We start from the raw sequence: 26218 nt of genomic DNA on the forward strand, positions 1-26218 counted from the left end.
GGGGGAGGGGGTGGGGAGCCGCCGCCGGAGGCACCGAGCGGAGCCCGAAGGCCGCGACGCCGCCGGCAGCAACCGCGGCCTCTTCCTTGCCACGGCCACGGGAGGCGGGGAGGAGGCCGGCGGTAGCGCCATGTCAGGACGCGGGCACCACAAGCTGCCGACCACAGAACGCATCGTCAAGGGTGAGGGGCAGCGCGGGGAGGGCGCCCCCTGCCGGCGTGGGGGGCACGGGGGGAGCGGGGGGGGACACTCGGTTATGGGGGGGGGGACAGGGCTGGGTTGGGGGGGACAGGGCTGGGTTTGGGGGGACACAGGGCTGGGTTGGGGGGGGGACAGGCCTGGGTCGGGGGGGGACACACAGGCCTGGGTCGGGGGGGGACAGGCCTGGGTCGGGGGGGGACAGGCCTGGGTCGGGGGGGGGACACACAGGCCTGGGTCGGGGGGGACACAGGGCTGGGTTGGGGGGTCACAGGGCTGGGTTTGGGGGGGGACAGGCCTGGGTTTGGGGGGGGACACAGGCCTGGGTTTGGGGGGACACAGGTCTGGGTTTGGGGGGGACAGGGCTGGGTTGGGGGGGAAACAGGTCTGGGTTTGGGGGGGGACACAGGCCTGGGCTGGGGGGACACAGGCCTGGGTTGGGGGGGACACAGGTCTGGGTTGGGGGGGACACAGGTCTGGGTTGGGGGGGGGACAGACCTGAGTTTGGGGGGACACAGGCCTGGGTTTGGGGGGGTCAGGCCTGGGTTGGGGGGGACACAGGGCTGGGTTGGGGGGGGACACAGGCCTGGGTTGGGGGGGGGACACAGGCCTGGGTTTGGGGGGGGGTCAGGCCTGGGTTTGGGGGGGGACACAGGGCTGGGTTGGGGGGGACACAGGCCTGGGTTGGGGGGGGGACACAGGGCTGGGTTTGGGGGGGACACAGGCCTGGGTTTGGGGGGGGGGTCAGGCCTGGGTTTGGGGGGGGGACACAGGGCTGGGTTGGGGGGGGGACACAGGCCTGGGTTGTGGGGGGACACAGGCCTGGGTTGGGGGGGACACAGGCCTGGGTTTGGGGGGGGACACAGGCCTGGGTTTGGGGGGGGACACAGGCCTGGGTTGGGGGGGACACAGGCCTGGGTTTGGGGGGGGACACAGGCCTGGGTTTGGGGGGGGTCAGGCCTGGGTTGGGGGGGACACAGGGCTGGGTTTGGGGGGGAGTCAGGCCTGGGTTTGGGGGGGGACACAGGGCTGGGTTTGGGGGGGGGTCAGGCCTGGGTTTGGGGGGGGACACAGGCCTGGGTTTGGGGGGGGACACAGGGCTGGGTTTGGGGGGGACACAGGCCTGGGTTGGGGGGGGGACAGGCCTGGGTTTGGGGGGGGACAGGCCTGGGTTGGGGGTGCCCGCCGTGCTGCCGGGGGGTGATGTTGGTATGGGGGGTTCCCTTGTGATGCTGTGGGGATAGGAATGGCTATGGGGGGGATTCCTGGCTTATAGGGGCAGCCTTGGGTTGGGTTGGGGGGCTCTGTAGGGTTGGGGGGGTCTGTAGGGTTGTGGGGGTCGTAAGGCAGGACCCATAGCGGAGGAAGGGGGGGAGTTTCCATACTGAAGGCATCTGAAGGGGACGGGGCCGATCTGAGCCCTGGTGTGGGGTGAGTGCTGGGCAATATGGGGGGGTGAGGGGTGTAGAATGGGCGCCCCCCAACCCTATGGTGGCAATGGGGCGGTGGGCAGCATCCCTGCTCTGTTGGGGGGGGGCTGGGAGCGAATGGGACCCGCCGTGTGTTGGGGGTATCGGCCCCCCCCCCAACCCCCATCGGCTGCTCTGGGAAGGAGCAATTAACGAGGAGAGGTTAATGAGGAGCTCATTAAGGCCCAAGGCTCTGGGCTGGGACCCCATAGGTGGACACAGCCCTATAGGTGGACACAGCCCTATAGGTGGACACAGCCCTATAGGTGGGCCCAGGGCTGCCACCCCACATCTCATCTCCTCCCTGCGGGTCTCTCGGCCCTTCCTGTGCTCGCTCACAACGTGGCGTGTTAATTAAACCTGGCGTGTTAATTAAACCTGGCCTGTTCATTAAACGTGGCCTCTAACGAAGGCAGAGCGCAGTGGGGGCCCATCAGAGACCCCTCAGGGTGGGCTGCTGTTCCCTTGGGGTTATGGGGGGGGGGATGGGGGGGGTATGGGGGGTTCCCCTCCTCATCTCTGAGCACCTCCAGCATCTTTTGGGGCTGTGGATGAATGAAGGCTGGAGATAAAAGGCTGCAGGGGTTGGTGCTGAGGAGTTTGAAGCTAACCTACATACACACACACACACCTCGGGAGCCCCGCGGGGACGGCAGCTGTAATTAAGGCTGGAGAAGCGATGCTGCTCTTTGCTTTGGTCCTGCACGCAGAACGGGGCTCGGAGCCTGTTGGGGTGCACACAGAGCTGCAGCACTGGGTCCTTTTGCAGCGCTGTGCCCCCCCCCCCAGCCCGGCTGTGCTGAACCCCCTCCTGCAGCTGGACGTGGGGCTGCTGTGCTGCAATGGTTGCAAGTGGAGCTGTGGGCCGCAGGGCTGCTTTGTGCGTGCAGCTGGGCAAGGCAGCACACCTGGCTGTGCATGCATTGCACCCCTGAGCTGCAGCTGGCTGCAGGCAGGAGGTGCATTGTAGTGCAGCGGGTGTGCAAGGGGCAGCAGGAACGGGGCATCATCCCTGCTGAGGGAACACACAGGGTCTGCATTGCGTTGGGTGCAGCAGGTTCTATGCATTGGATGCAGCCGGTTGTTGCGTTGGGTGCAGCGGGTTGTTGCATTGGATGCAGCCGGTTGTTGCATTGGATGCAGCCGGTTGTTGCTTTGGATGCAGCCGGTTGTTGCGTTGGGTGCAGCCGTTTGTTGCGTTGGATGCAGCCGGTTGTTGCGTTGGGTGCAGCCGGTTGTTGCGTTGGATGCAGCCGGTTCTTGCGTTGGATGCAGCCGGTTGTTGCGTTGGATGCAGCCGGCTCTTGCTTTGGATGCAGCCGGCTCTTGCTTTGGATGCAGCCGGCTCTTGCTTTGGATGCAGCGGGTTCTTGCTTTGGATGCAGCCGGCTCTTGCTTTGGATGCAGCGGGTTCTTGCTTTGGATGCAGCCGGCTCTTGCGTTGGATGCAGCGGGTTCTTGTTTGGGATGCAATTGCTGCACCCTGTTTGGCACCTGGGCAGCAGTGCGCCTGCATGGGGCAGCAATGCGCCTGCATGGGGCAGCAATGCGCCTGCATGGGGCAACAATGCGCCTGCATGGGGCAGCAGTGCACCTGCATGGGGCAGCAATGCACCTGCATGGGGCAGCAATGCACCTGCATGGGGCAGCAGTGCGCCTGCATGGGGCAGCAGTGCGCCTGCATGGGGCAGCAGTGCGCCTGCATGGGGCAGCAATGCGCCTGCATGGGGCAGCAATGCGCCTGCATGGGGCAGCAATGCGCCTGCATGGGGCAGCAGTGCGCCTGCATGGGGCAGTAATGCGCTGCATCCAGGTATGGAGCCCCCAATAAAGGCAAGGAGCTGTTGGGGAGGATCCGGAGCAGCTCCAATGCGATGACGGGCTGAGGGAGCTGGGCTTGTGGGGTTGAGCTCAGTGCAGCCTGGCAGGACCTGCAGGGTCAGACTGACAGGGGGGAGTGAACAGCAGGACCAGGGGGAATGGGGTGGAGGTATAGAGGGCGGATGGGGGTTGGTGTCAGGGGGGGCTGGTGACAAAGAGAGCGTTGAGGTGCTGGAATTGCTGCCCAAGGGCTGTGGATGCTCCTCCAGCAATGGAGTGTTCCAGGCCAGCTTGGATGGGCAGCCTGGGCTGGGGTTCAATGTGGAGGCTGCTGGCCCTGCCTGCACTCTGGGGGTGTTGGAGCTTCGTGATCCTTGAGGGCCTTCCAGGCCAGCCCTGCTGTGGTTCCGATAGGGCCCCGTGGTTCCGATAGGGCCCCATGGTTCTGATAGAGCCCTGTGGTTCTTATAGGGCCCCGTGGTTGTGATAGGGCCACAGGGCCACAGGTTCTGATAGGGCACTGTGGTTCCGATAGAGCCCTGTGGTTCCAATAGGGCCTCATGGTTCCAATAATGCTCCATGGTTCTGATAAGGCCACAGGGCCACAGGTTCTCATAGAGCCCCATGGTTCGGATAGGGCCCCGTGGTTCCAATAGGGCCCAGTGGTTCTAATAGATCCCCGTGGTTCCAATAGAGCCCAGTGGTTCCGATAGGACTCCATATAGCCCCGTGGTTCCGATTGGGCCCTGTGGTTCTGACAGGGCCCCATGGTTCTAATAGAGCCCAGTGGTTCCAATTGGGCTCCATGGTTCTGATAGGGCCCCGTGGTTCCAATAGGGCCCCATAGAGCCCCGTGGTTCCAATAGGGCCCCATGGTTCCGATAGAGCCCATGGTTCCAATAGGGCCTCATAGAGCCCCGTGGTTCTGATAGAGCCCCATGGTTCTGATAGGGCCGACAGAGCCCCATGGTTCTGACAGAGCCCCATGGTTCTGACAGAGCCCCATGGTTCTAATAGGGCCCTGTGGTTCCGATTGGACCCTGTGGTTCCGATTGGACCCTGTGGTTCCGATTGGACCCTGTGGTTCTGATTGGGCCCTGTGGTTCTGATAGAGCCCCATGGTTCCGATAGAGCCCCATACAGCCCCATGTTTCTGATAGAGCCCCGTGGTTCCGATTGGGCCCAGTGGTTCCGATAGGGCCCCTTAGAGCCCTGTGGTTCCAATAGGGCCCCATAGAGCCTCATGGTTCTGATAGGGCCGATAGAGCCCCATGGTTCCTATGGAGCCTCATGGTTTCAATACAGCCCAGTGGTTCCGATTGGGCCCCGTGGTTCCGATTGGGCCCCATGGTTCTGATAGGGCCCCATAGAACCCCATGGTTCTGATAGAGCCCCATGGTTCCAATAGGGCCCCATAGAGCCCCATGGTTCGGATTGGGCCCTGTGGTTTCGATTGGACCCCATGGTTCTGATAGAGCCCCGTGGTTCCAATAGGGCCCCATAGAGCCCCATGGTTCCAATAGAGCCCCATGGTTCCAATAGGGCCCCATAGAGCCCCGTGGTTCTGATTGGGCCCCATGGTTCCGATTGGACCCCATGGTTCCGATAGGGCCCCATAGGGCCCTGTGGTTCTGATAGGGCCACAGGTTCTCATAGAGACCCATGGTTCCAATGGGGCCCCATAGAGCCCCATGGTTCTGATAGGGCCCTGTGGTTCCGATTGGACCCCATGGTTCTGATAGAGCCCCGTGGTTCCAATAGGGCCCCATAGAGCCCCATGGTTCCAATAGGGCCCCATAGAGCCCCGTGGTTCCGATTGGGCCCCATGGTTCCAATAGGGCCCCATAGAGCCCCATGGTTCCGATTGGACCCCATGGTTCCTATTGGACCCCATGGTTCCGATAGGGCCCCATAGGGCCCTGTGGTTCTGATAGGGCCACAGGTTCTCATAGAGACCCATGGTTCCAATGGGGCCACATAGAACCCCATGGTTCCGATTGGGCCCCGTGGTTCCAATAGGGCCCCATAGAGCCCCGTGGTTCTGATAGAGCCCCATGGTTCCAGTAGGGCCCCATAGAACCCCATGGTTCTGATAGGGCCCAGTGGTTCCGATTGGGCCCCATGGTTCCAATAGGGCCCCATAGAGCCCTGTGGTTCCAATAGGGCCCCATAGAGCCCCATGGTTCCAATAGGGCCCCATAGAGCCCCATGGTTCTGATAGATCCCCATGGTTCCAATAGGGCCCAATAGAACCTCATGGTTCTGATTGGGCCCCATGGTTCCGATAGAGCCCATGGTTCCGATTGGGCCCCATGGTTCCAGTAGGGCCCCATAGAGCCCCATGGTTCCAGTAGGGCTCCATAGAGCCCCATGGTTCGGATTGGGCCCTGTGGTTCCGATTGGACCCCATGGTTCTGATAGAGCCCTGTGGTTCCAATAGGGCCCCATAGAGCCCCATGGTTCCAGTAGGGCTCCATAGAACCCCATGGTTCTGATAGGGCCCAGTGGTTCCAATTGGATCCCATGGTTTTGATGGAGCCCCATAGAACCCCATGGTTCTGATAGGGCCCAGTGGTTCCAATTGGACCCCATGGTTCTGATAGAGCCCTGTGGTTCCAATAGGGCCCCATAGAGCCCCATGGTTCCAGTAGGGCTCCATAGAACCCCATGGTTCTGATAGGGCCCAGTGGTTCCAATTGGACCCCATGGTTCTGATGGAGCCCCATAGAACCCCATGGTTCTGATAGGGCCCAGTGGTTCCAATTGGATCCCATGGTTCTGATAGAGCCCCATGGTTCCAATAGGGCCCCATAGAGCCCCATGGTTCCAATAAAGCCCTGTGGTTCTCATAGGGCCCCATGGTTCCAATAAAGCCCCATGGTTCTGATAGGGCCCAGTGGTTCCGATTGGGCCCCATGGTTCGGATTGGGCCCTGTGGTTCCAATTGGACCCCATGGTTCTGATAGAGCCCCGTGGTTCCAATAGGGCCCCATAGAGCCCCGTGGTTCCGATTGGGCCCCATGGTTCCAATAGGGCCCCATAGAGCCCCATGGTTCTTATAGAGCCCCATGGTTCCGATTGGACTCCATGGTTCTGATTGGGCCCCATGGTTCCAATAGGGCCCCATAGAGCCCCGTGGTTCCGATAGGGCCACAGGGCCACAGGTTCTCATAGAGCCCCATAGTTCCAATAGGGCCCCATAGAGCCCCATGGTTCTGATTGGGCCCCGTGGTTCCGATTGGGCCCCATGGTTCTGATAAGGCCCCATAGAGCCCCATGGTTCCAATAGGGCCCCATAGAGCCCTGTAGTTCCAATAGAGCCCCATGGTTCCAACAGGGCCCCATAGAGCCCCGTGGTTCTGATTGGGCCCCATAGAGCCCTGTGGTTCCGATAGAGCCCCATGGTACCAATAGGGCCCCATAAAGCCCCATGGTTCCAGTAGGGCCCCACAGAGCCCCATGGTTCCGATTGGACCCCATGGTTCTGATAGGGCCCCATGGTTCTGATAGGGCCCCATAGAGCCCCATGGTTCCGATTGGGCCCTGTGGTTCTCATAGGGCCCCATGGTTCCAATAAAGCCCCATGGTTCTGATAGAGCCCAGTGGTTCCGATTGGGCCCCATGGTTCCGATTGGGCCCCATAGAGCCCCATGGTTCCAATAGGGCCCCATAGAGCCCTGTGGTTCCAATAGAGCCCCATAGTTCCAATAGGGCCCCATAGAGCCCCATGGTTCTGATAGAGCCCAGTGGTTCCGATTGGGCCCCATGGTTCCGATTGGGCCCCATAGCCCCGTGTTTCCTCTGCTCCGTGCCATGCAGCTCTGCATTGCTTAGCGAAGTAGGGCAGGGTGCTGCCTTAAAATAGCCCCGCGCAGCAGCGAGCTGCAAAAGCTATTTAGGTAAATCCCGGGGTCCTGCTGGGGGCAAAGCTAATCTAGTCTCAGTTTGCTGCAGGTGTTGCTTGCAGGGGTTGCATGCATGCTTGCATGCAGCGTGCAGCGTGCAGCCTGCACTTGGGGCACCGCTGTGCCCCGTTCGGGGCACAGCGGTGCCCCAAGTGCGGGCTGCACGCTGGTTGCAGAGTGCAATTAGCAATGCTGTATAATGGAGATCCGGCTGCAGCTCGGGGGTCGTCTGCAGTGCTTTGTGTGCTGCATCCAGTCCTGCAGCCAGCGAGGGGGGGTGCAGTTAATTAGTGCAATTAGTGGAGCTGAGGGTGCTGGTGGTGAGCATCCATGGGCATCTATAAGCATCCATAGGCATCCATAGACATCCATAAGCATCTATAGGCATCCATAGGAATCCATAGGCATCCATAGGCATCCATAGGAATCCATAGGCATCCATGAGCATCCATAGGCATCCATAGGAATCCATAGGCATCTATAAGCATCCATAGGCATCCATAGGAATCCATAGGCATCTATAAGCATCCATAGGCATCCATAGGAATCCATAGGCATCTATAAGCATCCATAGGTATCCATAGGAATCCATGAGCATCCATAGGCATCTATAAGCATCCATAAGCATCCATATGCATCCATATGCATCCATATGCATCCATATGCATCCATATGCATCCATATGCATCCATAGGCATCCATAGGAATCCATAGGCATCCATAAGCATCTATAAGCATCCATAGGCATCCATAAGCATCCATAGGCATCTGTAGGCATCCATAAGCATCCATGAACATCCATAGGCATCCGTAGGCATCCATGGGCACCCATAGGCATCTGTGAGCATCCCTAGGCATCTATAAGCACCCATAGGCATCTATAAGCATCCATGATCATCCATAGGCATCCATAAGCATCCATAGGCATCCATAGGCATCTGTGAGCATCCATAGGCATCTATGAGCATCCATAGGCATCCATAGGCATCTATAAGCATCCATAGGCATCCATAGGCATCCATGAGCATCCATAGGCATCCATGAGCATCCATAGCCATCCATAAGCATCTATAAGCATCCATGAACATCCATCCATAGGCATCCATGATCATCCATAAGCATCCATAAGCATCCATAGGCATCTGTGAGCATCTATAGGCATCCATAAGCATCTATAGGCATCCATAGGCCACCATGAGCATCCATAGGCATCCATAGGCATCCATAGGCATCCATAGCCATCCATAGCCATCCATAGCCATCCATAGCCATCCATAGCCATCCATAGCCATCCATAGCCATCCATAAGCATCGGTGCCCTTCTGCTCTCAGCAATGTGATGTGCAGCTCCACGTGTTCCCTCTGCCCCCATCACTGCTCCTGCTGAGCCCCCCATGTGCCCATCCTGCAGGTGAGCTGATGGGACCATCCTGAGGCTCCAAAGTGCCCCCCAGCACCACAAAGGGCCTCTTGGATCCCCAAATCCCCCCCGTAGCAGCGTGCTGCCTTGGCTGTGTGTGTGCAGGATGGGCTGCGTGTGAGCTGAGCGCCGTGCTGTTTGGTGCAGTGCAGGACGGGCACCTTGCAGCAGCCATCCCAGCTCCTTGTTCATGCAGCCGTGCTGCTGGGCGCAGTCATCCCAGCAGCCATGCAATGCATAAACCAGCCCTGCTCCCCATGCACAGGGGTTCACACAGCAATGGGAGCTGCCTCTGTGCTCCCGGAGCAGCAAATGCAACCCATGTGGGGCTGCATTGGGGCCTGTTTGCAGCAGAGCTGCGCCGTTCCCTTCCTCACCCTGCGCTCCTTTGGGCGCAGCCGACCCTCGGATCCATTGCATGGCCATGGAGCTGAGCAGCAGGTTTGGTGCAGAGCAAAGCAGAGTGGCTGCAATGCAGGTGGGAGCCGGGGGGGCCTTGTGGCTGCATTTGGGCCCCGTTGCATTGCTCTGCTGCACCACTGCCTGCATTGCCCCGAGGAGGAGACGGGCACCTTGCAGAGGAGCACACAGCGCAGCAGGCAGCGGTGTCAGCTCCTTGTGCATGCAGCCTAAAGCCCTTAGCACCAGTTCTGCTGGCTAACGGGATTACTCACATTGACAGCACTAATGACTTAAGCCGTGCCCTCAGCCCGGGGGGGGGCTGGGTGGGCAATGGGGCTGGGTGGGCAATGGGGCTGGGTGCAGTCCCTATGGAGCCAGGGGGGTTCCCTGCTCTGCCCCCAGCACTGTGTGCTGCAGCCCCTGAGCACCATCCCCACCCCCACTCCTCCCCTGCCCCGCTGCTGCACGGACCCCAATCTGCAGCTCTTGGGTTGGGGTCTGCAGGAGGAGAGCTGCTCTGGTGGCACTCGGAGGGGGTGGGCTGTGAGGTGGCCTCATTGGGCTCTGGGCTGGGATGGCTTTGGTGTGCTGGGCTGGCTTTGGTGTGCTGGGGTGGCTTTGCTGGGCTGGGTTGGCTTTGCTGGGCTGGGATGGCTTTGCTGTGCTGGGCTGGCTTTGCTGTGCTGGGATGGCTTTGCTGTGCTGGGATGGCTTTGGTGTGCTGGGATGGCTTTGCTGTGCTGGGATGGCTTTGCTGTGCTGGGATGGCTTTGCTGTGCTGGGATGGCTTTGCTGTGCTGGGATGGCTTTGCTGTGCTGGGATGGCTTTGCTGTGCTGGGATGGCTTTGCTGTGCTGGGTTGGCTTTGGTGTGCTGGGATGGCTTTGCTGTGCTGGGATGGCTTTGCTGGGCTGGGTTGGCTTTGGTGTGCTGGGATGGCTTTGCTGTGCTGGGATGGCTTTGCTGTGCTGGGATGGCTTTGCTGTGCTGGGATGGCTTTGCTGTGCTGGGATGGCTTTGCTGTGCTGGGATGGCTTTGGTGTGCTGGGATGGCTTTGCTGGGCTGGGCTGGCTTTGCTGGGCTGGGCTGGCTTTGCTGTGCTGGGATGGCTTTGCTGTGCTGGGTTGGCTTTGGTGTGCTGGGATGGCTTTGCTGTGCTGGGATGGCTTTGCTGTGCTGGGATGGCTTTGCTGGGCTGGGATGGCTTTGCTGTGCTGCTTCCCTCGCTGAGCACAGTCAGGGATGCAGCAGGGTGTCCCCATGGCTGGGCTGGGGGTCCCTGTGCTGTGTGGATGCCATCAGCCCACTGCCCAGCACTGATCCTGCTGGGGCTGCTCCTCCTCCTCCCAGCCGTGGGGCAGAGATGGGCTCCCATCTAACACAGTTCCCTGCACTTCCATTCCAGCACTACATGCAATGCGCTGCAATGCTCCGGATGCATTGCTGGGCAGCACTGCTGACACGTATCTCCCCCCCCCAGCCGTGCCGTTCCCCCCCACGCAGCGGCTGTCGCTGAAGGAGGTGTTTGAGGATGGCAAACCACGGCTGGACGTCCTCAAGAGCCACCTGGTGAAGGAGGGTCGCCTGGAGGAGGACGCAGCCCTGAAGATCATCAACGACGGCGCAGCCATCCTGCGGCACGAGAAGACCATGATCGAGGTGGAGGCTCCCATCACAGGTCAGAGCAATGCAGGACCCTCCATGCTGGGGGTTCCCTTGAGCTGCTGTGGATGCATCCGTCCCTGCAGGGCTGGCTGGGCTGGGGGTGCATCCCTGCATTGATTGCCACGGCCGCCCTCATTGACTCCGTCCTTTGTGCTCCTCTTGGTCCGCAGTGTGCGGTGACATCCACGGGCAGTTCTTTGACCTGATGAAGCTGTTTGAGGTGGGAGGATCACCCAACAACACCCGCTACCTCTTCCTGGGGGACTACGTGGACCGGGGCTACTTCAGTATAGAGGTGAGCCGGGAGAATGAGCCCGGAGCTGGCACGCGTGGCAGACGTCGTGTCCCTCTGGATGCATTTTGCACTGACCTCCCTTAGGCTGCATTCCATGCAGACCCCCCCTTAGGTTGCATTTTGCACTGACCTCCTTTAGGTTGCATTTTGCACTGACCTCCCTTAGGTTGCATTCCATGCAGACCCCCCTTAGGTTGCATTTTGCACTGACCTCCCTTAGGTTGCATTACATGCAGACCTCCTTTAGTTTGCATTTTGCACTGACCTCCCTTAGGTTGCATTCCATGCAGATTTCTCTTAGGTTGCATTTTGCACTGACCTCCTTTAGGTTGCATCCCTTGCAGACCTCTCTTAGGTTGCATTTTGCACTGACCTCCCTTAGGCTGCATCCCTTGCAGATCCCTCTTAGGTTGTATTTTGCACTGACCTCCTTTAGATTGCATTCCATGCAGACCTCTCTTAGGTTGCATTTTGCACTGACCTCTCTTAGGTTGCATTTTGCACTGACCTCCTTTAGTTTGCATTTTGCACTGACCTCCCTTAGGTTGCATTCCATGCAGACCCCCCTTAGGTTGCATTTTGCACTGACCTCCTTTAGGTTGCATTCCATGCAGACCTCTCTTAGGTTGCATTTTGCACTGACCTCCTTTAGGTTGCATTCCATGCAGACCTCTCTTAGGTTGCATTTTGCACTGACCTCCCTTAGGCTGCATTCCATGCAGACCTCCTTTAGGTTGCATTTTGCACTGACCTCCCTTAGGTTGCATTCCATGCAGACCCCCCTTAGGGTGCATTTTACACTGACATCCCCCTTAGGTTGCGTGTCATGCAGACTCCCCTCAGGCTGCTGTCACACTGACCTCCCTTAGGTTGCATTCCATGCAGACCTCTCCTAGGTTGCATTTTGCACTGACCTCCGTTAGGTTGCATTCCATGCAGACCCCCTTAAGCTGTGTTTTCCCCTCAGGTTGCATCTGGCCCTGTAACCCACCTGCTGCAGCATCTGACCCCATTTGTGCTCCTCTTTAGGGCAGGAGTTGCTCCGTGGGGCTGCAGCCCCGAGATCTGCAGCTGCATGTGGGGCTGGGCTGCAGTCAGGGCTCTTCTCCAGGCAGCATGTGGTGCAGCCGTGATCCCCTCTGGTGGGGGTTGGTGACGTCCCCTCACCCCTTCCCCCCCTTTCCTGCAGTGCGTGCTGTATTTATGGAGCTTGAAGATAAACCATCCCAAAACGCTCTTCCTGCTGCGAGGGAACCACGAGTGCAGGCACCTGACAGAGTACTTCACCTTCAAGCAGGAGTGTGAGTCGCAGGGTGGGCAGCGTGGGACGGGGGTCTGTGGGGGGGGGGATGGGGCTGGGGTTGGGTTGGGTTGTGGGATAGGGTTGATGGGGGGTTGGGGTTGAGGTTGATGGTGGGATTAAGGTGGGGTTGATTTTGGGGTTGGGTTTGAGGTGAGGTTGGGATTTGGTGTTGGGGGTTGACGTTGGGGTTATGGGTTGACGTTGGGGTTGGGGGTTGACGTTGGGGTTGGGGGTTGACGTTGGGGTTGGGGGTTGACATTGGGGTTATGGGTTGATGTTGAGGTTAAGGTGGGGTTGATTTTGGGGTTGGGTTTGAGGTGAGGTTGGGCTTTGGCGTTGGGGGTTGATGTTGGGATTATGGGCTGACGTTGAGGTTATGGGCTGACGTTGGGGTTATGGGCTGACGTTGGGGTTGGGGGTTGATGTTGGGGTGATGGGTTGACATTGGTGTTGGGGGTTGACATTGGGGTTATGGGTTGGGCTTTGGCGTTGGGGGTTGACGTTGGGGTTGGGGGTTGACATTTGGGTTATGGGTTGACGTTGGGATTGTTGACATAGGGGTTAGGATGGGGTTGGTATTGGGGTTGTTGTTGACATGGGGCTAGTGTGGGGTTGGCATTGGGTTTGGGGCTGGGTTTGAGGTGAGGTTGGGGTTGGGGGTTGATGTTGGGGTTCAGGTGGTGTTTACATTGGGGTTGTTGTTGATGTTGGGGTTCAGGTGGGGTTGGCATTGGGTTTGGGGTTGGGTTTGAGGTGAGGTTGGGGTTGATGTTGGGTTTAAGGTGGGGTTGCCGTTGTGTAGGGTTGGGGTTGAGCCTGGGGTAGCGGCTGCAGTAGGGTTAGTGTAGGGTTGGATCAGAGCTGTGCTCGGTGCTCCTCGCTCCGTGCAGGCCGGGCTGCACGGGTGGCCATGAGGAGCAGCAGGCGAGCTCTGCTTGCAGCCTCGGCCCCACAGGCTGCCTGTGTGCCCCCCAGGTCGGATCAAGTACTCGGAGCGGGTGTACGACGCCTGCATGGACACCTTCGACTGTCTTCCTCTCGCCGCCCTCCTCAACCAGCAGTTCCTGTGCGTCCACGGGGGGCTGTCTCCAGAAATCACCTGCCTAGACGACATTAGGAAAGTAAGTCGTGGGGTGCAGCCCTGCAGCCTTCCCTGCAGCCTTCCCTGCAGCCTTCCCTGCAGCCATCCCTGCAGCCATCCCTGCAGCCTTCCCTGCAGCCATCCCTGCAGCCTTCCCTGCAGCCATCCCTGCAGCCATCCCTGCAGCCTGCCCTGCAGCCAGCCCTGCAGCCATCTCTGCAGCCATCCCTGCAGCTGGCCCTGCTTTGTGTGTGATGGATCCTTATTGAGAAGCAATGCCTGTGGGTGGCGGTGGGGCTGGCTGGGCCGGCGCTGCCCTGAGGTGCTGTGCCTCCTTCAGTTAGACAGGTTCAAGGAGCCCCCCGCCTTCGGGCCCATGTGTGACCTGCTGTGGTCCGACCCGTCCGAGGATTACGGCAACGAGAAGTCGGTGGAGCACTTTGCCCACAACACCGTTCGGGGCTGCTCCTATTTCTATAGGTGAGTGCTGGGGGTCGGGAGCACAACTCAACCCTCAGGTTGAGCTCGGGGGGGTCATCTCAGGTCACCAGCCCCACAGCTCTGGGATGGTGACCCCCCATCCCACCCCACACCTGCCCTCCCTTTCTGAGATGCTTTTCCCCACATCCAACCTGAGCCCCCCTGTGCACGTGGGGCCGTTCCCTCCCATCCTGGATGTTCCTCTCTCCTTGTTCCCAAGCGTTTGTGGGGCCCCAAAATCCTCCCTATAAGGGAAGCAGCTGTGCCAGCTTATGGGGGGGGAACGTGGCCCTGGGCTTGTCCACGTTGCTGTGCTGCGCCGTGCTGCGCTGCGAGCTGCCGTGCTCCGTGCTAACCCAGGTGTGGTTTTGTTTTGCAGTTATCCTGCAGTTTGTGATTTTTTGCAGAACAACAGCTTGCTCTCAGTAATCCGAGCTCACGAAGCACAGGACGCAGGGTACGTTTGGGTGTCCACTTAGTGCCCATTTGGGTGTCCATTTGGGTTTACATTTGGATGTCCACTTGGGTGTCCACTTGGATGTCCATTTGGGTGTCCATTTTGTGTCCATTTGGGTTTACATTTGGATGCCCATTTGGGTGTCTGTTTGGGTGTCCACTTGGGTGTCCATTTGGGTTTACATTTGTTGTCCACTTGGGTGCCCATTTGGATATCCACTTTGGTGTCCACTTTGGTGTCCACTTGGGTGTCCACTTGGGTGTCCATTTGGGTGTCCACTTGGGTGTCCACTTGGGTGCACATTTGGGTTTACACTTGGGTTTTCACTTGGGTGTCCATTTGGGTGTCCATTTGGTGTCCATTTGGGTTTACATTTGGTGTCCACTTGGGTGCCCATTTGGATGTCCACTTTGGTGTCCACTTGGGTGCACATTTGGGTGTCCATTTGGGTGTCCACTTGGGTGTCCATTTGGTGTCCATTTGGGTGTCCACTTGGTGTTTGGGTGTCCACTTGGTGTCCATTTGGGTGTCCATTTGGTGTCCATTTGGTGTCCATTTGGTGTCCATTTGGGTGTCCATTTGGGTGTCCATTTGGTGTCCATTTGGGTGTCCATTTGGTGTCCATTTGGGTTTACATTTGGTGTCCACTTGGGTGCCCATTTGGATGTCCACTTTGGTGTCCACTTGGGTGCACATTTGGGTGTCCATTTGGGTGTCCACTTGGGTGTCCATTTGGGTGTCCACTTGGGTGTCCATTTGGTGTCCATTTGGGTGTCCACTTGGTGTCCATTTGGGTGTCCATTTGGTGTCCATTTGGTGTCCATTTGGTGTCCATTTGGGTGTCCATTTGGGTGTCCATTTGGGTGTCCATTTGGGTGTCCATTTGGTGTCCATTTGGTGTCCATTTGGGTGTCCATTTGGTGTCCATTTGGGTGTCCATTTGGGTGCCCATTTGGTGTCCATTTGGGTGTCCATTTGGTGTCCATTTGGGTTTACATTTGGTGTCCACTTGGGTGCCCATTTGGATGTCCACTTGGGTGTCCACTTGGGTGTCCATTTGGGTGCACATTTGGGTGTCCATTTGGATTTACATTTGGATGCCCATTTGGGTGTCCGATTGGGTGTCCATTTGGGTGTCCAATTGGGTGTCCATTTGGGTGCCCATTTGGGTGTCCATTTGGGTGTCCATTTGGGTGTCCAATTGGGTGTCCAATTGGGTGTCCAATTGGGTGCCCATTTGGGTGTCCATTTGGGTGTCCATTTGGGTGTCCATTTGGGTGTCCATTTGGGTTTACATTTGGTGTCCATTTGGTGTCCATTTGGGTGTCCATTTGGGTGCTCAGCATCGCCTCCATGCTGTGCCATCCCAACCCAGCAGTGCTCAGCCCTCACTCTCCCCCAGGTACCGAATGTACAGGAAGAGCCAGACCACGGGCTTTCCCTCCTTAATCACCATCTTCTCAGCACCCAATTACCTCGACGTCTATAACAACAAGGGTAAGGCTGGGGGGGGATCCCTCCTTGGGTGCTGAGTGTGCTGAGCATGGCGGGACCTGCCGTGGTTCCCCCAATCGTGGCTTTTCTGACCCAACATGGATAGATGAGCTGATAAACCCCACAGCTCAGCTCTGCTCACCCTAATGATGATATGGGGGGTTGTTAGCGCGGATGCAGCCCCTGAGCGCACGTTGTGTCCTCGCTCTCTCCCAGCCGCTGTCCTCAAGTATGAGAACAACGTCATGAACATCCGGCAGTTCAACTGCTCCCCACACCCCTATTGGCTCCCCAACTTCATGGACGTCTTCACGTGGTCGCTGCCTTTCGTGGGGGAGAAGGGTAAGAGGAGCCGGGCGGCCATTGGGAGCCCATCCCACAGGGCAGGGGGGGACGTGGGGAGGGCTGCGGTGTTGGGGCTGCATGCGGTGTGGGGTGGTGCAGCTCTGCATGCAGTGTGGGGTGGTGCAGCTCTGCATGCGGTGTGGGGTGGTGCAGCTCTGCATGCAGTGTGGGGTGATGCAGCTCTGTAGTGTTGGTGCTGCATGCATTGTGGGGTGCTGCAGCTCACAGCGATAACTGCACAAAGCTTTTCCAGCCGGTCCCCCATGCTGCTCATTTCTGCTGGCACTGCCATGCATTGCTGTGTCCCCATGCAGACCAGCCCACTCAACCCCCCCCCCCCCAGCTCCCCTGCAGCCCCCTGACCCCACGTGTGCTTGTTGCAGTCACCGAGATGCTGGTCAACATCCTCAACATCTGCTCCGACGACGAGCTCATTTCGGACGGCGACGAGACGTTGGAAGGTGAGAGCTGCGGCTCCGAGCCGGGGCTGTGGGGCTCCGTGCTGTGCAGCCATCCCAGCCCTTTGTGTGCAGCCGTGGGTAGGACGCCTTTGTTTTTATGATCATCATTATTATCCCCCCCCCACACCTTTGCAATGAATCGCTATGGGGCCGAGTTCCGCTCCACGCTCCCCAGCAGCTGTGGGGTCACCTCCCGCTCCTCATCCCCTCCTGTTTTCCCCCCCTTTATCCCAATCCAAAGCCCTGCACAGCAGAGCCCCCAGCCCACCCCCATCCGCTGCAGCTCCTCTGCAGTTCTGGGTGCAGCTGGGGTGGCTCAGCTCCATGCTCAGCCGCTGCATTGCCCTGCATTGCACCCCGCTGCTCCCGTCGCATTCCCCTTGTTGCTGCGCTGCTGGTTGGTTGTGATTTGCTGCGTGTGTGTTTTGCTTTATTTGGGTTTCCTTTCCCCCCCCTTCGCCACGAGGATTAAATTTGTTTCTTCTATCTCTGTCTCCATCTCCCTGTTTCTTGGTGTCTCCTCTCCCTGAAGATCACTACATTTCCAGCTATCAGAAAGGTACCCAGCTAGAACTCGCTGCCGGCTTTAATTCTCACTGCCTGCGCCACCAGCTGGACCTGACGAGCTGCCCGTAGTGATGCAGCCCGTCCGTCCCCTTTCAGTTCTAACACGGCTCCGTCTGTCCTTTCTTAACCCTCCCACGTTCCTCCAGGAACCCGAGGGCCGGGGCCACGGTTCTGACTTCTGAATGCAGCCACGTAGTGCATGGCTGAGCATCGGTGCATGTCAGAGCTGCGGGTCGCCTTGTCCTGTCCTGGTGTGTTACTTGGGGCCACGTGGAGAATCTCAGCTGAGAGGAGATGTATTTGTTCCCCCTCTGACTCTGGTTTCTGTTTGTTTGCAGCTCCCCCTCCATGCTTTCCCTTTTCCTTTGTCGGGGCTGTAGCAGAAGGGCAGTGCAGCCCCTCCATGGGGGTGCATTGCTGCGGCCCCTCCATGGCGGTGCATTGCTGCGGCCCCTCCATGGCGGTGCACTGCCGCGGCCCCTCCATGGCGGTGCATTGCTGCGGCCCCTCCATGGCGGTGCATTGCTGCGGCCCCTCCATGACGGTGCATTACTGCGGCCCCTCCATGGCGGTGCATTGCTGCAGCCCTTCCATGGCGGTGCGTTGCTGCAGCCCCTCCATGGCGGTGCGTTGCTGCGGTCCCTCCATGGCGGTGCATTGCTGCAGCCCCTCCATGGCGGTGCATTGCTGCGGCCCCTCCATGGCGGTGCATTGCTGCAGCCCCTCCATGGCGGTGCACTGCTGCGGCCCCTCCATGGCGGTGCATTGCTGCGGCGGTGCATTGCTGCAGCCCCTCCATGGCGGTGCATTGCTGCGGCCCCTCCATGGCGGTGCATTGCCGCAGCCCCTCCATGGCGGTGCATTGCTGCAGCGCGCTGTGTGCCTCGCTGTGTCCACGTGGCCGTGCATTCCCATCCGTGTGCTGCCATCCAGCTTCACACCAGCACCCCGAGCTGCTCCCTGCCCAGCCGCCCCCCCAGCTCCGCACAGCTCTGGGTCTGTGTGCCCCCATCCCCTCCGTGTCCCCCCTTCGGTGCCGATCTGGACCGTGATCCACGAGTTCTCCTGCTGGAGGCGGATGGGAGCTCGGTGCTGCGCCCTGCGGGGCGGTGAGACATGCAACGTTTGTGTGCTTCTCTCCGTAAGGTGGGACCACCGTCCGCAAGGAGATCATCAGGAACAAGATCCGGGCCATTGGCAAGATGGCGCGCGTCTTCTCCGTCCTGCGGTGAGCACGCAGCACGGCGCTGCCTCATTGCTCTCAGTTGCTGGGCAGCTCTGCGGTGCTGGGGCTGCATGCAGGGCGGGGTGATGCAGCTCTGCATGCAGTGTGGGGTGTTGCAGCTCTGAGGTGTTGGGGCTGCATGCAGTGCAGGGTGATGCAGCTCTGCATGCAGTGTGGGGTGTTGCAGCTCTGCGGTGTTGGGGCTGCATGCAGTGTGGGGTGCTGCAGCTCTGCAGTGTTGGAGCTGCATGCAGTGCGGGGTGATGCAGCTCTGCTATGTTGGGGCTGCATGCAGTGCGGGGTGCCGCAGCTCTGCAGTGTTGGGGCTGCATGCAGTGTGGGGTGATGCAGCTCTGCATGCAGTGGGGTGCTGCAGCTCTGCATTGTTGGGGCTGCATGCAGTGCGGGGTGCTGCAGCTCTTCATTGTTGGGGCTGCATGCAGTGTGGGGTGTTGCAGCTCTGCATGCAGTGTGGGGTGCTGCAGCTCTGCATTGTTGGGGCTGCATGCAGTGTGGGGCGTTGCAGCTCTGCATGCAGTGTGGGGTGCTGCAGCTCTGCATGCAGTGTGGGGTGCTGCAGCTCTGCATGCAGTGTGGGGTGCTGCAGCTCTGCATGCAGTGTGGGGTGCTGCAGTTCTGCAGTGCTGCTTCCCTGCTCTGGCTGGGCTGCCCTCCCACACTGGGGTGCATTTTTGGGGGTGCAGGCTGTGCTGGGAGCCCAGACATCAGCCCCGTGCTCAGTGCAGGCTCCGTGCATCCCCATTGCTGTGCTGTGCGCGTCTCCTGCTAATGCTGCTCCACCTTCCTTTGCAGAGAGGAGAGCGAGAGCGTGCTGACATTGAAGGGCCTGACCCCAACGGGCACCCTGCCCCTGGGGGTGCTCTCCGGGGGGAGGCAGACCCTGCAGACGGGTGAGTGCTGTGCCCCAATGGCAGCTCTGGCTCTGCCCCACACGGCTGCAGTCGGGTGCTGGGGGTCGGGGGGGGGGAGCTCAGCCCTGGGGGTTGGGGGCCCACACTGAGCCCCCAATTGCAGAGCCACGATGCTCCACCCCACACGGCTCCTCTGCATTGCATCCAAAGCAAAACGTGCCTCATTCGGGGCTGGGAATGGGGTCAGGGAGGCAGCGCCCTGCTGGAGCTCAGCTGCTCTCCCATAGGTGGAGCTGAGGGTAGTGGAAGCACCAGCCCCGTTCTTTGGGGTTCGGATCCAGTTCTTTGGGGTTTGGATTCAGTTCTTTGGGGTTCGGATTCAGTTCTTTGGGGTTCGGATTCAGTTCTTTTGGGGTTCAGATTCAGTTCTTTGGGGTTAGAATTCAGTTCTTTGGGGTTCGGATCCAGTTCTTTGGGGTTTGGATTCAGTTCTTTGGGGTTTGGATTCAGTTCTATGGGGTTCGGATCCAGTTCATTGGGGTTCGGATTCAGTTCTTTGGGGTTCGGATTCAGTTCTTTGGGGTTCGGATTCAGTTCTTTTGGGGTTAGGATTCAGTTCTTTGGGGTTCGGATCCAGTTCTTTGGGGTTCGGATCCAGTTCTTTGGGGTTAGAATTCAGTTCTTTGGGGTTTGGATTCAGTTCTTTGCGGTTCGGATCCAGTTCTTTGGGGTTAGGATCCAGTTCTTTTGGGGTTAGGATTCAGTTCTATGGGGTTCGGATCCAGTTCTTTGGGGTTGGGATTCAGTTCTTTGGGGTTTGGATTCAGTTCTTTGGGGTTTGGATTCAATTCTTTGGGGTTCAGATCCAGTTCATTGGGGTTCGGGTTCAGTTCTTTGGGGTTCGGATCCAGTTCTTTGGGGTTCAGATTCAGTTCTCTGCTCCCTGCTGCCCTTTTGGGGTCTGGGGGGTCCCTCTCTGCTCTGTCCCCTCCTCCCTGTGGGCTGATGTTGGGTCACTCACTGCTGCTCTTGTTTTTCTGTCTCCATTTCTGCATGCCACTCTTCTTCTGTATTGCAGCCACAGTAGAAGCTGTAGAGGCACGGGAAGGTATGGCCCCACAGCCCCCAACTGTGTGTGTTTGTGTGCATCCTAAAGAGCTTCCCTTTGCTCTGGCATCACCAGGAGGTGTCCAAGCCCCAGGGTTTGGCTCTGCAATGCACTCTGTGCATCACAGCTCAATGCTACCAGCCCCAAACCCACTGCAGATCCCGTCCATGCAGAGCCCGTCCACTGCAGAGCCCGTCCGTTGCAGAGCCCATCCATTGCAGAGCCCGTCCATTGCATTGCCCATCCATTGCAGAGCCCGTCCACTGCAGAGCCCATCCATTGCAGAGCCCATCCATTGCAGAGCCCGTCCATTGCAGATCCCGTCCATTGCAGAGCCCGTCCACTGCAGAGCCCGTCCATTGCATAGCCCGTCCACTGCAGAGCCCGTCCACTGCAGAGCCCATCCATTGCAGAGCCCGTCCATTGCAGAGCGCATCCATTGCAGAGCCCGTCCATTGCAGAGCCCGTCCATTGCAGAGCCCGTCCATTGCATTGCCCGTCCATTGCAGAGCCCGTCCATTGCATTGCCCATCCACTGCAGAGCCCATCCATGCAGAGCCCATCCACTGCAGAGCCCATCCACTGCAGAGCCCATCCATTGCAGAGCCCGTCCATTGCAGAGCCCATCCATGCAGATCCCGTCCATTGCAGAGCCCGTCCATTGCAGATCCCGTCCATTGCAGATCCCGTCCACTGCAGATCCCATCCACTGCAGAGCCCGTCCATTGCAGAGCCCGTCCATTGCAGAGCCCGTCCATTGCAGAGCCCATCCATGCAGCCCCAAGGCTGCAATGCAGAGCAGGCTGTGCATTGCCCTCAGCATCTCCCTGCAGCAGGCCGGGTGCTCCCAGCTTAGAGTAGCTCCATTTTCCCCCCTTGGAATCAACATTGACACAGGAGAGCAGCTCCCAGCACACAGAGGCCGTTTCCATGCAGGCTGCTGGCAGCTGCTTTGCAAAGCAGCCCAATCCTTGCAGCAATATTGGGGTACAACCCTTCTTTGTTCTCCTCCTTCCCCCCCATTCATGCACTGGGGAAGCTTTTGCTCCATGAGGGTTTGCTGCCAGCTGGGCTTTCCCTGCAGGCTGCAGCTCCTGCTGGTGCAGAAGTGCAGTGTGTGTCCGTGTGCTGCTGTTGCTGCTGTTGCTCTCATTGCTGCTTTATTGCTCTCAGTGCTGCTTTGTTGCTCTCAATGCTGCTTTATTGCTCTCAATGCTGCTTTGTTGCTCTCAATGCTGCTTTGTTGCTCTCAGTGCTGCTTTATTGCTCTCAATGCTGCTTTGTTGCTCTCAGTGCTGCTTTATTGCTCTCAGTGCTGCTTTATTGCTCTCAATGCTGCTTTATTGCTCTCAGTGCTGCTTTGTTGCTCTCAATGCTGCTTTGTTGCTCTCAGTGCTGCTTTGTTGCTCTCAATGCTGCTTTGTTGCTCTCAATGCTGCTTTATTGCTCTCATTGCTGCTTTATTGCTCTCAGTGCTGCTTTGTTGCTCTCAGTGCTGCTTTGTTGCTCTCAATGCTGCTTTGTTGCTCTCAGTGCTGCTTTGTTGCTCTCAGTGCTGCTTTGTTGCTCTCAATGCTGCTTTATTGCTCTCATTGCTGCTTTGTTGCTCTCAATGCTGCTTTATTGCTCTCAATGCTGCTTTATTGCTCTCAATGCTGCTTATTGCTCTCAATGCTGCTTTGTTGCTCTCAATGCTGCTTTATTGCTCTCAATGCTGCTTTGTTGCTCTCAATGCTGCTTTATTGCTCTCAATGCTGCTTTATTGCTCTCAATGCTGCTTTATTGCTCTCAATGCTGCTTTGTTGCTCTCAATGCTGCTTTGTTGCTCTCAATGCTGCTTTGTTGCTCTCAATGCTGCTTTGTTGCTCTCAATGCTGCTTTGTTGCTCTCATTGCTGCTTTGTTGCTCTCAGTGCTGCTTTGTTGCTCTCAATGCTGCTTTGTTGCTCTCAATGCTGCTTTGTTGCTCTCAATGCTGCTTTGTTGCTCTCAGTGCTGCTTTGTTGCTCTCAATGCTGCTTTATTGCTCTCATTGCTGCTTTGTTGCTCTCATTGCTGCTTTATTGCTCTCAATGCTGCTTTGTTGCTCTCAGTGCTGCTTTGTTGCTCTCAGTGCTGCTTTATTGCTCTCAATGCTGCTTTGTTGCTCTCAGTGCTGCTTTGTTGCTCTCAGTGCTGCTTTATTGCTCTCAATGCTGCTTTGTTGCTCTCAGTGCTGCTTTATTGCTCTCAATGCTGCTTTGTTGCTCTCAATGCTGCTTTATTGCTCTCAATGCTGCTTTGTTGCTCTCAGTGCTGCTTTATTGCTCTCAATGCTGCTTTATTGCTCTCAGTGCTGCTTTGTTGCTCTCAATGCTGCTTTATTGCTCTCAATGCTGCTTTGTTGCCCTCAATGCTGCTTTATTGCCCTCAGTGCTGCTTTATTGCTCTCAATGCTGCTTTGTTGCTCTCAGTGCTGCTTTGTTGCTCTCAGTGCTGCTTTGTTGCTCTCAGTGCTGCTTTGTTGCTCTCAATGCTGCTTTGTTGCTCTCAATGCTGCTTTATTGCTCTCAGTGCTGCTTTATTGCTCTCAGTGCTGCTTTGTTGCTCTCAATGCTGCTTTGTTGCTCTCAATGCTGCTTTGTTGCTCTCAATGCTGCTTTGTTGCTCTCGATGCTGCTTTATTGCTCTCATTGCTGCTTTATTGCTCTCAATGCTGCTTTATTGCTCTCAATGCTGCTTTATTGCTCTCAATGCTGCTTTGTTGCTCTCAGTGCTGCTTTGTTGCTCTCAGTGCTGCTTTGTTGCTCTCAATGCTGCTTTATTGCTCTCAATGCTGCTTTATTGCCTCTTCAATGCTGCTTTGTTGCTCTCAGTGCTGCTTTGTTGCCGTGGGGTTTTGTCAGCACCAAAAGCTGCGGGGATGTGACCTGCTGCAGCCATGGGGAGCAGCTGTGGGGCTGCATGGATCCCCCCCTGCTGCCCACAGACCTTTGGGTTCCTCCTCCCATCCATACAGCACAGCGGAGCCCATCCCTGCCTGCATCCCCCCCCCAGCCCCACACACACATCCAGCATCTCCATCCACGCTGCTGGATGGCCCTGAGCAAATCCGGGCTGCAGAAATGGGTCTATAGGAACCCAATGGGGCTCAGTGAGGCCAAGTGCTGCTTTTGGGTCGGGATGATCCCAGCTGTTCATAGGAAGGGGAAGGTCTTGAGAGCAGCCCTGTGGGGAAGGACTTGGGGGGTCCTTAATAGGGACCAGCAGGGACAGGGAGGGGATTGTCCCCCTCTGTGCAGCTCTGTGGGGTCCCATCTGCAGGGCTGAGCCCAGGCCTGGGGCTCCCAGCACAGCAAAGATGTGGAGCTGTTGTGGAGGGCACTGAGATGGGCACTGAGATAGCAGCTCTGCTATGGGGAAAGGCTGGGGGAGCTTACGACACCCTATGGGTCCCTATGGCACCCTGTGGATCCTTAAAACACCCTATGGATCCCTGTAGCACCCTATGGATCCTTAAGGCACCCTGTGGGTCCCTATAGCTCCCTATGGATCCTTAAGGCACCCCATGGATCCCTATAGCACCCTATGGATCCCTATAGCACCCTATGGGTTCCTATGGCACCCCATGGATCCCTATAGCACCCCATGGGTCCCTATAGCACCCTATGGATCCCTATTGGATCCCTATAGGCATCCTATGGGTTCCTATAGCACCCTATGGATCCCTGTAGCACCCTATGGATCCTTACAACACCCTATAGATCCTTAGGGCACCCTATGGGTCCCTATAGCACCTCATGGATCCTTAAGGCACCCTATGGATCCCTATAGCACCCCATGGATCCCTATTGGATCCCTATAGCACCCCATGGGTCCCTATAGCACCCCATGGATCCCTATAGCACCCTATGGGTTCCTATAGCACCCTATGGATCCCTATAGCACCCCCATGGATCCCTATTGGATCCCTATAGCACCCCATGGGTCCCTATAGCACCCCATGGATCCCTATAGCACCCTATGGGTTCCTATAGCACCCTATGGATCCCTATAGCACCCCATGGATCCCTATTGGATCCCTATAGCACCCCATGGATCCCTGTAGCACCCCATGGATCCCTATTGGATCCCTGTAGCACCCCATGGATCCCTGTAGCACCCCATGGATCCCTATTGGATCCCTATAGCACCCCATGGATCCCTGTAGCACCCCATGGATCTCTATAGCACCCCATGGATCCTTAAGGCACCCTATGGATCCCTATAGCACCCTATGGATCCTTGTAGCACCCCATGGGTCACTATAGCACCCCATGGATCCTTAAGGCACCCTATGGATCCCTATAGCACCCTATGGGTTCCTATGGCACCCCATGGATCCCTATAGCACCCCATGGGTCCCTATAGCACCCTATGGATCCCTATTGGATCCCTATAGCATCCTATGGGTTCCTATAGCACCCTATGGATCCCTGTAGCACCCTATGGATCCTTACAACACCCTATAGATCCTTAGGGCACCCTATGGGTCCCTATAGCACCTCATGGATCATTAAGGCACCCTATGGATCCCTATAGCACCCCATGGATCCCTATTGGATCCCTATAGCACCCCATGGATCCCTATAGCACCCTATGGGTTCCTATAGCACCCTATGGATCCTTAAGGCACCCCATGGGTCCCTATAGCACCCCATGGATCCCTATTGGATCCCTATAGCACCCCATGGATCCCTGTAGCACCCCATGGATCCCTGTTGGATCCCTGTAGCACCCCATGGATCCCTGTAGCACCCCATGGATCCCTATTGGATCCCTATAGCACCCCATGGATCCCTGTAGCACCCTATGGATCCCTATAGCACCCCATGGGTCCCTATAGCACCCTATGGGTCCCTGTAGCACCCCATGGATCTCTATAGCACCCCATGGATCCTTAAGGCACCCTATGGATCCCTATAGCACCCTATGGATCCTTGTAGCACCCCATGGGTCACTATAGCACCCCATGGATCCTTAAGGCACCCTATGGATCCTTATAGCACCCCATGGATCCCTGTGGCACCCCATGGATCCCTATTGGATCCCTATTGCACCCCATGGATCCCTATTGGATCCCTATAGCACCCCATGGATCCCTATAGCACCCCATGGATCCTTAAGGCACCCATGGATCCCTATTGGATCTGTATAGCACCCCATGGATCCTTAAGGCACCCTATGGGTCCCTATAGCACCCCATGGATCCCTATTGGATCCCTATAGCACCCCATGGATCCCTATAGCACCCCATGGATCCCTATAGCCCCCCATGGTTCCTCCATGCAGCCCGTAGTGCTGCAGGTTGCCCCATCCCTTAGCACAGTGTTGCATCCCCCCGATCACCTCGTGCTCCTTTGCAGCCCGGTTCTCTGACCCCCCCCGTTTCCCCCGCAGCCATCCGGGGCTTCTCCCCCCAGCACAAGATCCGCAGCTTCGAGGAGGCTCGAGGCCTGGATCGCATCAACGAGCGGATGCCGCCTCGCCGGGACTCGCTGCACGCGGACGGGACGATGCACCTGCACCCGGGGGACAAGAACAACGCAAAAAGAGCCTCTAACGGCGACAGGACGGCCCCATTTATTTATTTATTGATCATTGGGGAGATGGGGGGGGGGGAGGGGGGGAT

At 57.8% G+C, this 26218-nt stretch overlaps 1 protein-coding gene across 1 annotated transcript; it reads left to right on the top strand.

Moving 5' to 3' along the window:
• On the top strand, positions 1 to 26218 carry PPP3CC (protein phosphatase 3 catalytic subunit gamma; the record flags this gene model as incomplete). Its single annotated transcript, XM_072360864.1, has 14 exons — positions 1 to 182; positions 10697 to 10894; positions 11052 to 11176; positions 12366 to 12477; positions 13455 to 13600; positions 13901 to 14040; positions 14420 to 14497; positions 15900 to 15994; positions 16208 to 16333; positions 16720 to 16797; positions 18511 to 18592; positions 19403 to 19500; positions 20540 to 20569; positions 25987 to 26218. Coding segments are annotated over exons 1-14 (1592 nt in total), but the record flags the coding sequence as incomplete, so codon positions are not given.

Source organism: Excalfactoria chinensis, unplaced genomic scaffold (assembly GCF_039878825.1).
Source record: "Excalfactoria chinensis isolate bCotChi1 unplaced genomic scaffold, bCotChi1.hap2 Scaffold_372, whole genome shotgun sequence".
Lineage (NCBI taxonomy): Eukaryota > Metazoa > Chordata > Aves > Galliformes > Phasianidae > Excalfactoria > Excalfactoria chinensis.